Source organism: Kogia breviceps, chromosome 19 (genome assembly GCF_026419965.1).
Source record: "Kogia breviceps isolate mKogBre1 chromosome 19, mKogBre1 haplotype 1, whole genome shotgun sequence".
Taxonomy (NCBI): domain Eukaryota; kingdom Metazoa; phylum Chordata; class Mammalia; order Artiodactyla; family Physeteridae; genus Kogia; species Kogia breviceps.
The window spans coordinates 47,494,031-47,507,993 of record NC_081328.1 but is presented as its reverse complement, the minus strand read 5'-3'; the positions used below and the strand labels follow the sequence as shown (position 1 = coordinate 47,507,993).

The 13,963-nt window shown below is 48.2% G+C and overlaps 1 protein-coding gene across 3 annotated transcripts in view; it reads left to right on the top strand.

The window, feature by feature from the left end:
- RNF213 (ring finger protein 213) overlaps window positions 1-13,963 on the top strand; it is a 115,078-nt gene that overhangs the window by 58,818 nt on the left and 42,297 nt on the right. For all 3 annotated transcript variants that reach the window (XM_067022278.1, XM_067022277.1, XM_067022279.1), the window contains 8 exons: window positions 1,026-1,243; window positions 3,932-4,072; window positions 4,195-4,362; window positions 5,244-6,399; window positions 7,051-7,244; window positions 7,462-7,614; window positions 8,484-12,089; window positions 13,667-13,803. In XM_067022278.1, the coding sequence (XP_066878379.1) occupies window positions 1,026-1,243; window positions 3,932-4,072; window positions 4,195-4,362; window positions 5,244-6,399; window positions 7,051-7,244; window positions 7,462-7,614; window positions 8,484-12,089; window positions 13,667-13,803 (5,773 nt within the window). The remainder of the gene's footprint in view (window positions 1-1,025; window positions 1,244-3,931; window positions 4,073-4,194; window positions 4,363-5,243; window positions 6,400-7,050; window positions 7,245-7,461; window positions 7,615-8,483; window positions 12,090-13,666; window positions 13,804-13,963) is intronic.

The following is a 13,963-nucleotide window of genomic DNA, read 5'->3' as shown; positions in this document are numbered from 1 at the left end:
GTCCCCTGCATCGGCAGGCGGATTCTCAACCACTGCGCCACCAGGGAAGCCCATCTGCATTTTAAAAATTAAAACATTTTAATTGAAATGTATTTGCCATGTAGCATTGTGTAAAGTTAGGGTGTATGGCACATTGATTTAATACATTTATATCTTGTAATATGATTGCCATTGTAACAATAATTAGCCCCACTATCACGTCCTATAATTCTCCTTTCATCTTAGTGATTATAATAATTAAGTCTAGTCTCTTAGCAAGTTTTCATCTGTATTCTTTGGTAAATGTGCAGGGTGTGCCTCATTTATATCAGGACAGTGTAGCTCATTTTCTGGTGTAAAAACTACTTCCTTGGCTACCGTTTTTCCCCTCTCACTCTGGATGCTTGCTGTGAACAGCAAGGGATCATTTTCTTTAAAATTGTGTCCCTTTGGAAGCCAAGGTGAGTTTGTCTCGGCTTAATCACATCTACCTGTCGTTGTGCAAGGGCTTGGCAGTCTTTTTAACTCTGTGGCTTTGGTGACTTTGGCAGAATTAATTCATGGAGGGGAGATGGAGCCAGGGAAGAGAGAAGGTGGACAGCCCTGGTGTGCAGGGACAGGGGAGGGGCCTCCTCCTCATCTCATCACAGACTCGCTGCTTTCAGCTGTGGGCTCCTCGGGCCACAGTGTTGCACAGATTTCAGTTAGTGAGCAGCCATTTTTTATAGATAACAGTCAACATGTTACTGTTCTTTTCGTAACAAAATGGCAATATTGTGTGATTACATGAAGTAAGATACACAAAAGCCCCATGCAATGCCTGGACATTGATGCTGTTTAGTAAGCTCAGGTATTGGTCAGCAGTATCAACATAACTGGCAAAAAAAAAAAGAATGCCCCAGATTCTTATTGAAAGCAAAAAGTGGATAAAAACCCTAAAAATCCACTGAATATCCATTTATAGCTTCAGTAAGGACCATTGTCCCGGACTTGAGGCTCATATCATCACGGGGTAGCCCTGCACTCACCTGCCTCTCCCTCCCCAGGCATCACTGAGCTGAAGGTGTTCGTGGACTTGGCCTCCATCTCTGCGGGGGAGAATGACATCGACGTGGATCGGGTGGCTTGCTTCCACGATGCTGTGCAGGGCTTTGCACCCCTGCTGTATGAGCTGGACACGAGTGCGGGTTTCGATGAATTCATGCAAAACCTGAAAGAGCTGTGGAAGGCTCTGGATAATGACCACCACCTGCCCCAAAAACTGGTGAGTCTTATTTCTGGCTCCAGAATAGATTAAGTTTAATAAAGCATCGCTTAGAAACACTAGGGGCATGACTGCAAACTATTGCACTCTCACATGGCAGGTTTTTTTTTTTTTTTTAACATCTTCATTGGAGTATAATTGCTTTACAATGGTGTGTTAGTTTCTGCTTTACAACAAAGTGAATCAGTTATACATATACATATGTTCCCATATCTCTTCCCTCTTGCGTCTCCCTCCCTCCCACCCTCCCTATCCCACCCCTCTAGGTGGTCACAAACCACCTAGCTGATCTCCCTGTGCCATGCGGCTGCTTCCCACTAGCTATCCACCCTACGTTTGGTAGTGTATATATGTTCATGCCATTCTCTAACTTCGTCACAGCTTACCCTTCCCCCTCCCCATATCCTCAAGGCCATGCTCTAGTAGATCTGTGTTTTATTCCTGTCCTACCCCTAGTCTCTTCATGACATTTTTTTTCTTAGATTCCATATATATGTGTTAGCATGTGGTATTTGTTTTTCTCCTTCTGACTTACTTCACTCTGTATGACAGACTCCAGGTCCATCCACCTCACTACAAATAACTCAGTTTCATTTCTTTTTATGGCTGAGTAATATTCCATTGTATATATGTGCCACATCTTCTTTATACATTCATCTGTTGATGGACACTTAGGTTGCTTCCATGTCCTGGCTATAGTAAATAGAGCTGCAATGAACATTTTGGTACATGACTCTTTTTGAATTATGGTTTTCTCAGGGTATATGCCCCGTAGTGGGATTGCTGGGTTGTATGGTAGTTCTATTTGTAGTTTTTTAAGGAACCTCCATACTGTTCTCCATAGTGGCTGTATCAATTTACATTCCCACCAACAGTGCAAGAGTGTTCCCTTTTCTCCACACCCTCTCCAGCATTTATTGTTTCTAGAGTTTTTGATGATGGCCATTCTGACCGGTGTGAGATGATATCTCATTGTAGTTTTGATTTGCATTTCTCTAATGATTAATGATGTTGAGCATCCTTTCATGTGTTTGTTGGCAATCTGTATATCTTCTTTGAAGAATTGTCTATTTAGGTCTTCTGCCCATTTTTGGATTGGGTTGTTTGTTTTTCTGTTATTGAGCTGCATGAGTTGCTTTTAAATTTTGGAGATTAATCCTTTGTCAGTTGCTTCATTTGCAACTATTTTCTCCCATTCTGAGGGTTGTCTTTTGGTCTTGTTTATGGTATCCTTTGCTGTGCAAAAGCTTTTAAGTTTCATTAGGTCCCATTTGTTTCTTTTTGTTTTTATTTCCATTTCTGTAGGAGGTGGGTCAAAAAGGATCTTGCTGTGATTTATGTCATACAGTGTTCTGCCTATGTTTTCCTCTAAGAGTTTGATAGTGTCTGGCCTTACATGTAGGTCTTTAACCCATTTTGAGTTTATTTTTGTATATGGTGTTAGGGAGTGTTCTAACTTCATACTTTTACATGTACCTGTCCAGTTTTCCCAGCACCACTTATTGAAGAGGCTGTCTTTTCTCCACTGTATATTCTTTTTTTTTTTTTTTGCGGTACGCGGGCCTCTGTTGTGGCCTCTCCCGTTGCGGAGCACAGGCTCCGACGTGCAGGCTCAGTGGCCACGGCTCACGGGCCCAGCTGCTCCGCGGCATATGGGATCTTCCCAGACCGGGGCATGAAGCCGTGTCCCCCGCATCGGCAGGCGGACTCTCAACCACTGTGCCACCAGGGAAGCCCTCCACTGTATATTCTTGCCTCCTTTATCAAAGATAAGGTGACCATATGTGTGTGGGTTTATCTCTGGGCTTTCTATCCTGTTCCATTGACACATGGCAGGTTTTTAATGCAGTCATTTAAAAGGATGTTTAAAAACAGTTTCTTCCTATATGGAAATGCTTTCTCTGTCTTATTATGTTAGAAAATTGGATACAAAACTGCATGTAAATTAGAGTGATTTCTACTATGCGAAAAGAATGGGAAAAAAAGACTGAAAGGAAATATGTTAAAATATTACCAGTGGTTTTCTCTTAATGGTGGTAATTGTTACTTAATTCTCTGTACTTTTTGGTATTTTCCATACTTTGCACAATTGATACAGATTCATTTTTAATCAGAAAAAATAAACATTTCACTGTAAGTAAACCATCTGCACAGGCCCCAAGCAGGCCCATAGTATTGGGTTGGCCAAAAAGTTTGTTCGGGTTTTTCTGTAAGATGTTCGGAAAAACCCGAACAAACTGTTTGGCCAACCCAGTACATAGCTTGTGTAACAGGATGGCTGGAGCCCCACGAGGGATGGGGGAGGAAAAGAAGAATGGAAGGAACAGCAGAGCTCACAGCCTTGTTATAGCCAGCATTATCCCCCGCTGGGGACCCGGCAGAACGCTGCCTTCTCACGAGAGCTGGGTTCATGCCTGTCCCTCCCCATCCATGTATCCAGGGCACCTTGTGAGAACACAGGGGAGCAGCCCATTGCAGCAACACCTCCTGACAAGTGTCCCAAGAGGGAGAGCCAAAGCCCTTGGCAGTGGTGGGCAGCAGATGAGGGAGGCCTCCCCTGTGGGTGATGGCACACTGAGCCAGAGAAGGGGAGGAGGAGTTTGCCCCTGGAAGGCAGAGGTGGAGGGAGTGGCAGGAAGAAGATCACTTGTAAGCTGCGGCCCATTTTCTCTCCTTCTGTCCCAACAGTGTGACTCTGCCCGGAACTTGGAGTGGCTGAAGACAGTGAAGGAGAGTCACGGGTCTGTGGAGCTCTCATCCCTGTCCCTGGCGACAACAATCAACAGCAGAGGCATCTATGTGATCAAGGCTCCCACGGATGGCCAAAAGGTGAGCACCACTTCCCAGGCACAGCTGCACGTGGCTCTTACAGGTTGCTGTCCTCAGGGGCGGGGGTGGGGGTGGGGTCTCTGCCTCTCAAAAATGACCTCTGATTGTGTACTGTTCCATAGGTTTCCCCAGACACAGTTCTACACTTAATCCTTCCTGAGTGCCACGGAGGCCACGAGGAGGTGCGAGACTACTCTTTAGAAGAGCTGAAGGAGCTTTTGAACAAATTGATGCTGATGTCTGGCAAGAAAGATCATGACAATGTTGAAGTCGTAGAGGTGTTTTCTGAGGTAAGGATTTGTATCTATGTTGGAGCAGGTATCCTATTCCCATCTTGTTTGAGCTGAGGACTCTCACCGCTGAGGTGCCTGGGAAAGTCAGAAGAGTTTGAGTTTGTATTTATTTATTTATTTTAAAAATTTATTTATTTATTTTTGGCTGTGTTGGGTCTTCGTTGCTGCACGCGGGCTTTCTCTAGTTGCGGTGAGCGGGGGCTACTCTTCGTTGAGGCGCGCGGGCTTCTCATTGTGGTGGCTTCTCTTGTTATAAAACACGGGCTCTAGGCGCACGGGCTTCAGTAGTTGTGGCTCACAGGCTCTAGAGCGCAGGCTCACAGTTGTGGTGCACGGGCTTAGTTGCTCCGCGGCATGTGGGATCTTCCCGGACCAGGGCTCGAACCCATGCCCCCTGCACTGGCAGGCGGATTCTTAACCACTGTGCCACCAGGGAAGCCCTGAGTTTGTATTTAATTCATAGGAATCACTCTGCTCTTAAACCCATGCAGAGTGGAGCCATTGGGTCTGCAGAATACATGTATTCGGAATTCATGCCCCAAAGACATGTCGATTTACTCTGTAAATCAGCAAGCATCCCCAAATACTTAAAGATGTAAATGGACATCCTTCATCAAAATCCGAAGTAATCATAATGATAAAGGCATATCGGTTTCCTTTATCTTTACAACATATTGCTTTCTAAAGAAGAGACTATGGAAATGAGGAAGGAAGGCCTTCTGTGATCAATCTCGTGCTCGATATCACACAGTGAACCGTGGAGAAACACAAACCCCAGCCCTTCCAATTATCAGTCTGTTTGTGTTGTTCTAGACTGATGTGTCCTTCTCTCTGCAGTCAGCTCTGTGACGTCTGCCTCCTGCTTCCATTTGCAACAGGTGTTTTGCAACGTGCAGAGGCTTGTCCAGTCCTTTATAAACCTGTACTCTGCTGGAAATATGCTGTTCAGGGCCTGGATGGCCAAGGTGTACTGCTCCCCCCAGAAGGGTGCCTGCATCCAGATGGACTTCGGTCCGGGGCTCGTGAGCCCGCTCGAGGAGAGCGGGCCAGTCGCTGAACTGCTCGAGACTCTCTGCCGGCAGATGGAGGACTTCCTGGGCCACTGGGAGAGATTCGTGGCAGAGAAGCGAGCTGAGCACTTTTACCTCAACTACTACACTGCCGAGCAGCTGGTTTACCTGGCCTCAGAGCTCAAGAAGCAGGTGCCCAGCAGTGCCGCCCTCACCATGCTCTCCTTCATCAAAGGCAACTGCACCCCAAGGGATGTCTCGGAGGCCTGCCGGGGACCCGATGGCAGGGCCACCACACACCAGGAGAGCACAGTGGTTGAAGAATTGCCACTGTTGCTCTTCTCTGAGGCCAGACTGGTGGACAAGCTGAGGGTCATCATGAAGCAATCGATGACGTGCATGAGTGTCTTCCAGCCTCACTGCCTGGACCTGGAGGCCCTTGGCCACTGTCTGGCTCGCCTGGCGAGGATGGCTGGACCCCCTGTGCAGCGGGAGCTCCCCAGAGGCCTGCAGGAGGGCCAGCCAAATCTCATCGTCTGTGGCCACTCTGAGGTGCTGCCAGCCGCCCTGGCCATCTACATGCAGACCCCGAACCAGCCCCTGCCCACCTACGATGAGGTGCTGCTCTGCACCCCAGAGACCACGTTTGAGGAGGTGGCGCTGCTCCTGCGTCGCTGCCTGACCCCGGGCTCCCAGGGACTCAGGGTCTACAGCCTACTGTATGCAGACCAGCTGAGCTACGAGGTGGCCTGCCAGGCGGAGGAGCTCTTCCTGAGACTGTGCATGCAGCGCCACCAGGAGCCCTACCGGCTCGTGATGGTCTGTGACCATGAGCGGGAGCACTGCTACCTCCCCTCGGCCTTCAGCCAGCACAAGGTTCTTGTCATCCCCCAGGCGCCCCTCAAGGACATCCAGGCCTACCTGGCTCACCACTTCCGGGTCCCGGAACAGATCCCGTCAGCCGCTGCCGCGTTCCGGGACCACATGTGTGTTGGGATCGTGACCTCGGAGAGAGCGGGTGTCGGTAATGATGGCTGCTGGGTCCCTGAGTCCCAGGGACCACCTGATGGCCCTTCCCTGTCCAATGGGGTGGGGGGTGAGCTCAGATGAGCCCTTTTGGAGGTGGGGAAACTGAGTCTCCAGAGGATTGACTCACCTGAAGTTGTAAATCGGAACCCGTACTGGAGCGGGACACCGTTGCTCACATGGTTTCCAGCTTGGCTGAGCCATCTTCCTCCTTTAAACTAGCATCTCTGCAGTTTCCTCTGTTTTTTAAGTCCATTGGCTACTTTGGGGTTGATGTGGGTCCTGAGCAGGCTGAGGTTTAATTACTCCGTCTTGAGAAGAAACAGATGCCTCTGCCTTCAGTCACCATCATGATTTCCATTCTGTTGACTGTTTCCAGTGAAACTTGGTCCCCGCCCCCCGGGAGCGAACTCTGCTGTTTCTGTCCTTACGCTCAGACTGCCATCCTTAGTCCCGGGAAGCAGCAAGGATGGTGGGTGGGTAACAGCAAGGAAATCTGAGGGTTCGAACGTGCGTCCTTTAACCCGATGTTAGGTTGCATCAGTTTTGAATTTTGTACAAAGAGAAACTATTTGTAGTGACTCTTTCTGGACATTCTCACTCTTGATCCGCAGCCCTGATGCCTAATTTTTGTATATTCACGTCACAGGAAGGTCTCTCTTTGTGAAGAGGTTGCACGGCCAACTGAAAATGAAGTTTAATGGAGAAAAAGTGCCTCTAAAAATTATTCGACTGATCAACCCTCAGGTGGATGAGAATGAAGTCCTGGGCTCTCTCCTGCCTTTCCTGGACACCCGGTATCAGAGGAGACCCATTGTATTCCACTTTGACGTGACCTCTTCAGTAAGTACCCTCAGGTTCTAGCTGAGTGGCCGTGCTGGGAAAGGCACAGCTCCCACATCCTGCCCTGCCCCCTCCCCAGTATAAAGACTTGCTTCTTTGTACATGTATTGATACTCAGTATCATCGTATCAAAGAGCTGAATAAGAGGGACCTTAGGGTTGGGAGGATTGGTGTCTTTTGTGTAAGTATTTACAGACCCACATCATTCTGTCTTTAGGTGAAGACTGGAATTTGGGTGTTTCTTTTCAAACTCCTCATTCTCCAGTACTTAATGGATGTAAATGGGAAGATGTGGCTTCGGAACCCATGCCACTTATATATCGTTGAAATACTGGAAAGGAGTTCGCTGCCACGGAGGCCTTTGAAGCGGGTGTGTATCAGGGCACTTTCATGTTACTGTTGGGGTGGGGGCTTTGATACGTTTTTGTGATTCCCCACTTTTGCCTTAGCAAAGTAGCTGAGTGCAGTGTTAGTAAAGACAGATCTTTAAACTTATTTTTAAATAATGCCTGGAATAAAAAGATTCTTTTAGGGCTTCCCTGGTGGCGCAGTGGTTGAGAATCCGCCTGCCGATGCAGGAGACACGGGTTCGTGCCCTGGTCCGGGAAGATCCCACATGCCGCGGAGCAACTAAGCCCGTGAGCCATGGCCGCTAGGCCTGCGCGTCCGGAGCCTGTGCTCCGCAACGGGAGAGGCCACAACAGTGAGAGGCCCGCATACCGCAAAAAAAAAAAAAAAAAAAAAAAAAAAAAAAAGATTCTTTTATTAATTAGCAGTATCTTAGATTTGTTCTCATTGGGCTGGATGCTGTATGTCTGGGTTAAATGCCAGTGGTGCTTGGAATGCAGAAAATTTGCTAGGAGGAGCATCATCTTTCTTAATGGTAGCTGACAGGGAAAGGAGACTTTCATCATATCAGTTTCTTAACAAAAGGGAGTTTTATACGGACACGGACACACACGCGCGCGCGCGCGCGCGCGCGCGTGTGTACTTGATGGAGAGATTTAGTTCCAAGAGGTTGGGTAGAAAAGGGCTTTGTGATCGACAGTGCAGCTCATACGATGCCTGAATGTGCAAAAGGTAACACCCTGTGCAAAGAGGAATCTACAGAAATCCCTTCATGGAAAGTTGTTTTTCATAAAGGTCCATGCAGTCTAGACCATGTGGAGGATTAAAACACAAAAGCATTTTTTAGGCAATTCAGCCATTACTCATTTCATTTGTGTCTCTTCTTTCCAGAGTACACTTGTCCCCCAGTTCAATTTTCTAGATATCTTCCCCAAAGTCACGTGCAGGCCTCCCAAAGAAGTGATCAACGCGGAGCTGGATCCTCAGTGGAGCTATGAAGAGCCAGGAATGGATCAGAGAGCGTTCTGCAGTGAAACATTCCAGAGACCCTACCAATATCTAAGGCGGTTCCATCAGAAAGAAAACCTCGACACATTTCAGTACCGAAAAGGCTCTGTCGAGGGCAGCCCCGGGGAATGCATCCAACATCTCCTGATTTACTGTGGGGTGATAAACCCATCCTGGTCAGAGCTTTGGAACTTTGCTCGGTTCTTGAACTACCAGCTCCGAGATTGTGAGGCTTCTCTCTTCTGCGATCCCAGCTTTGTTGGAGACACTCTGGTGGGCTTCAAGAACTTTGTGGTCACCTTCATGATCTGCATGGCACGAGATTTCGCCACACCGACACTTCACACATCCGACCAAAGCCCAGAGAATTACACGGTCACCATGGACGGGGTCAAGGAAGAAGATCTTGCCCCTTTCTCTCTCCGGAAAAGCTGGGAGTCAGAGCCCCACCCGTACGTGTTCTTCAACAGTGACCACACATCCATGACGTTCATAGGCTTCCATTTCCAGCCCAACCAGAACGGCGGTGTTGACGCCATTGACTGCTCGAGTAGGGAAGTAATCAAGAAGGATGTTATGACAATGCAACTGTATGAGGGCCTGTTGCTTCAGAGGGTGCCCTTCAATGTGGACTTTGACCAGCTGCCCAGACATGAGAAACTTGAAAAGCTGTGCCTGGCATTGGGGATCCAGTGGCCCGTCGACCCTGATGAAACATACGAGCTTACAACGGACAATATGCTTAAGATCCTTGCCATTGAGATGCGTTTCCGGTGTGGCATCCCTGTCATCATCATGGGAGAAACCGGCTGTGGGAAAACAAGACTCATTAAATTCCTCAGTGACCTGCGGCGTGGGGGTGCTGACACTGACACCATGAAGTTGGTCAAGGTTCACGGAGGAACAACTGCCAACATGATCTACTCCAAGGTCAAGGAGGCCGAAGTGCTCGCCTGCTTCAATAAGGACCAATTTCATTTAGACACCATCTTGTTCTTTGATGAAGCCAACACCACGGAGGCCATAAGCTGCATCAAAGAGGTCCTGTGTGACCGCACAGTGGGCGGCAAGCCCCTGGTTAAGAATTCTGGCTTGCATATCATAGCAGCCTGCAACCCTTACCGGAAGCACACCCAGGAGATGATCTGCCGTCTGGAGTCAGCTGGGTTGGGATACAGGGTTAGTGCAGAAGAGACAGCGGAGAGGCTTGGCTCCATCCCCCTGAGGCAGCTGGTGTACCGCGTTCACGCTCTGCCACCGAGCCTGATCCCCCTGGTGTGGGACTTTGGACAGTTGAATGACTCTGCAGAAAAGCTCTACATCCAGCAGATTGTCCAGAGACTGGTGAACTCCATCGTGATGGCGCAGAGCGAGACTCGTGTGATCACTGAAGTGCTTTGTGCCTCTCAGGGTTTCATGAGGAAAAGACAAAATGAGTGCAGTTTTGTCAGCCTCAGGGATGTGGAACGCTGTGTGAAAGTTTTCAAATGGTTTTACGACCACAGTAAGATGCTCTTGTCTAAGCTGGATTCCTTTCTCTGCGAGTCTGGTGTCATCCAAAATGACTTTGAGAGAGATCCCATCCTCTGGTCCTTGGTGCTGGCCATCGGGGTATGTTACCATGCCTCTTTAGAGAAGAAGGAATCTTATCTGAAAGCCATTTGCAGGTTCTTTCCAGAACCGTATAGTGATAGCAAGCTTATCCTACATGAGATAACACGAACCCAGGATCTTTTTCTGAATGACGTATCTCTGAGGAAAACCATCGCTAAGAACTTAGCTTTGAAGGAGAATGTCTTCATGATGGTTATCTGCATCGAGCTCAAGATTCCTCTCTTCCTGGTGGGCAAGCCCGGCAGCTCCAAATCTCTCGCCAAGACCATCGTGGCAGATGCCATGCAAGGCCAGGCTGCGCACTCGGACCTATTCCGGAGCCTGAAGCAGGTCCATCTGGTGTCGTTCCAGTGTAGCCCTCATTCCACCCCACAGGGCATTATAAGCACCTTCAAGCAGTGTGCCCGCTTCCAGCAGGGGAAGGACCTGGAGCAGTACGTCTCCGTGGTGGTGTTAGATGAGGTTGGGCTGGCAGAAGACTCCCCCAAGATGCCCCTGAAGGCTCTGCACCCACTGCTGGAAGATGGATGCATTGAAGATGATCCTGCCCCCCACAAAAAAGTTGGCTTCATAGGCATTTCCAACTGGGCCCTGGACCCTGCCAAGATGAACCGGGGTATTTTTGTGTCACGTGGCAGCCCCAACCAGAGAGAGCTCATTGAGAGCGCCAGGGGAATTTGCTCTTCAGAGCCCCTCGTCCAAGAAAGAATCCGAGGATACTTTGCATCCTTTGCCAAAGCCTATGAAACAGTATGTGAGAGGCAGGACAAGGAGTTCTTTGGGCTTCGTGACTACTACAGCCTCATCAAAATGGTGTTTGCTGCGGCAAAAGCCTCTAATAAAGAGCCTTCCCCTCAAGACATTGCACAAGCTGTCCTTCGGAACTTCAGTGGCAAAGACGACATCCATGCCCTGGATATTTTTTCATCCAATTTACCCGAGGCAAAGTGCACAGAAGAAGTCAGCACCATGCATTTGATCCAGCAGAACATATATGGTGATCTTCAGAAGGCATCTGGCAGAGAGCTGGGCGACTCCGAATCCCGCTACCTGCTTGTGCTGACCAGAAACTATGTGGCCCTGCAAATCCTGCAGCAGGCGTTCTTCGGTGCAGACCAGCCAGAGATTATTTTTGGGTCCAGTTTTCCCAAGGACCAAGAGTACACCCAGATCTGCAGAAATATCAACCGAGTGAAGATATGCATGGAAACCGGCAAGATGGTGGTGCTGCTCAATCTACAGAACCTCTATGAGAGCCTCTATGATGCGCTCAATCAGTACTACGTCTATCTCGGTGGCCAGAAGTATGTGGACCTCGGTCTGGGGACCCATCGTGTCAAATGTCGGGTTCACCCAGACTTCCGCTTGATAGTCATTGAGGAGAAAGATGTCGTCTACAAACATTTTCCCATCCCCCTCATTAACCGGCTGGAGAAGCACTATCTGGACATCAACACTGTTTTGGAGAAATGGCAGAAGAATATCGTGGAAGAGCTTAAGGTCTGGGTGGAGAAGTTCATAGATGTGAAAGCAGAGCAGTTTCTAGCCAGACCCAAATACAGCCCTTCTGATGTCTTCATGGGCTACCACTCAGACACGTGTGCCTCTGTGGTGCTCCAGGTCATAGAGCGGCTGGGGCACAAGGTCCTGACTGATGAGCTTTACCAGAAGGTCTCTGAGCAGGCCAAATTGGTGCTGCTGGATTGTGCCACACCTGATGCTGTGGTTCGGCTGAACGCTTCCTCACTAGGCCTGTTCACCGCACAGTCCCTGTCGCAAGTATACCATTACAGGCAGCAGCATAACTCCTTTGCAGACTTCTTCCAGGCTCACCTTTGCACGATGGATTCGGAGCGCCGTGCCGTCTTCACAGAGGTGATTATCTTGCTATATTTTACCCTTTTTCTCTTTTACCTCAGGGTCCTTGACTCGGTAGCATCAAGAATTCAAGATTCTTTGCAAGTTAGTGTATAGGAACCGTAAATGAACGTGTTGAGACTTTTGGTTCGTCTCCATGGCAAGTGCAAGGAGACCTATATATTTATACATGTTAGCTTAACCAAGTTTTGAGTGCCCATTTTTGTGCAGTGCTGTGCACTGTGTTCACTTCAACAAACGAGGTACCACATTCGAGTACACTGGGGATATAAAGATGAATTAACACAGGGCTTGTCCTTGGTCTACATACAGTGTAAGGTGGAAAGACACTCATGAATGGGTACTGTTGATATCCTATGATAGTGCTATCCACAGAGGCAAAGAGGAGCAACACAGATCAGGATATGAGGTCTCATGAACTCATCTTTAAGAGATGACCGTCAAGCTAATTGTAAAGTATGGTTGGGAAGGTATTATAGGCAGAGGACCTTATATGAACAAGGATGTCAAGGTTTAAAACAACACGGTCTGTGCAGGAAACCAGGAGTTAAACGCTGATGAAGCTTAAAGTTCAAGGCTGCAAGTGCTGAGAGATGGGGATGAGATATAGCCAGAGAGACTTCATGGAGGGTTTTGTCAGTGGCACCAAGGAGCTTTGTCTTTCTTGTATAGAGGGAAGTGATGGAGAAGTGTGTGTGGAGATGTGTCCCACTGCCTGAGAGGGAGGAAAAAAGTCCGATAAAAGACTCACAGAAGAGATAGACCAGTAGGGAGGCTGCAGTACCAGTTCAGTCAAAGTAGAGGATGGATGGGTGGAATTGAGACATAGTAATGATGCAGATTGGCAGAGGTAATGATTGATTCCTTATAGGGGCTCTGGGAGATGGAGGAGGCTAGACATGACTCCCTGGATTCTTCCTTGGATGACCAAAAGTTTGGTTAATCACAATCTAGGTGTGAGCAGCAAGTTTGGCAGAGGCAGTGGTGAATTCCATTTGGGATGGGCTTTGATGTTCCTGTAACATCTAGGTAGACTATCATGCAGCTGGATATAGGAATAGGAAACTCAGTGGTAAGGCCAGCCTGGAGATAATAATTCAGAACCTAGGATATCAGCATGCCTCTAAGGAGTGTATTTGTTGCACTGTGTGGTGTGATCCCGTGGCAGGGGAGAATTGCTAACAGCTGTGGGAAGAAAGGGACATGAATGGCCAACTCGATCTGAAAGTATGAAGTAATATTGCAAAGGAGAAATGGCATTTGTTCTGAGCCCTAAGGTATCATCAGAACTGTCAGTAGGATCCAAAGTAGGAAGAAGACTAGAAGGCATCTTAGGGACAGGGTGACTCTCCTCTCCAATACGTTTGATCCTGTAGGTTCTTTTTACCTCAGCACTGCCTCTTTTGGAAAACTCCACTGGTTTTGTATTCTTTTCTATCTGTGTACCGACTGCACAATGAGGAGCCCGTAGAAGATATTTGCTGAACATCCTCATGTTTCTGGGATCTAAACCTAGTGGACGTGCAACGCTTTCTTGCATTCCAGTGAATTATTTGCATTTCCTGCCTTTGCAGATCACAACGTTCTCCAGACTGCTAACCAGTCATGACTGTGAACTTTTAGAATCAGAAGTAAAGGACAGGGCTCTGAAACTCACCATCCTTTCACTGCAGCAGTTTGACACGGAGTACTCCTTCCTCAGGGAAGTTCGGTGAGGGTCCCTGCCTTCCCCTCCCGTTCCTCTCCCTCCTCAGGATCCATCACTTTGTATTTCATATGTATGGCTATGGTAACCACTGGTATTCTCACCAGTTTTGGTTAGTGAACCTTGAGGACATGTGACTCTGAAAAGGATGTCGTTAAATTCTCCA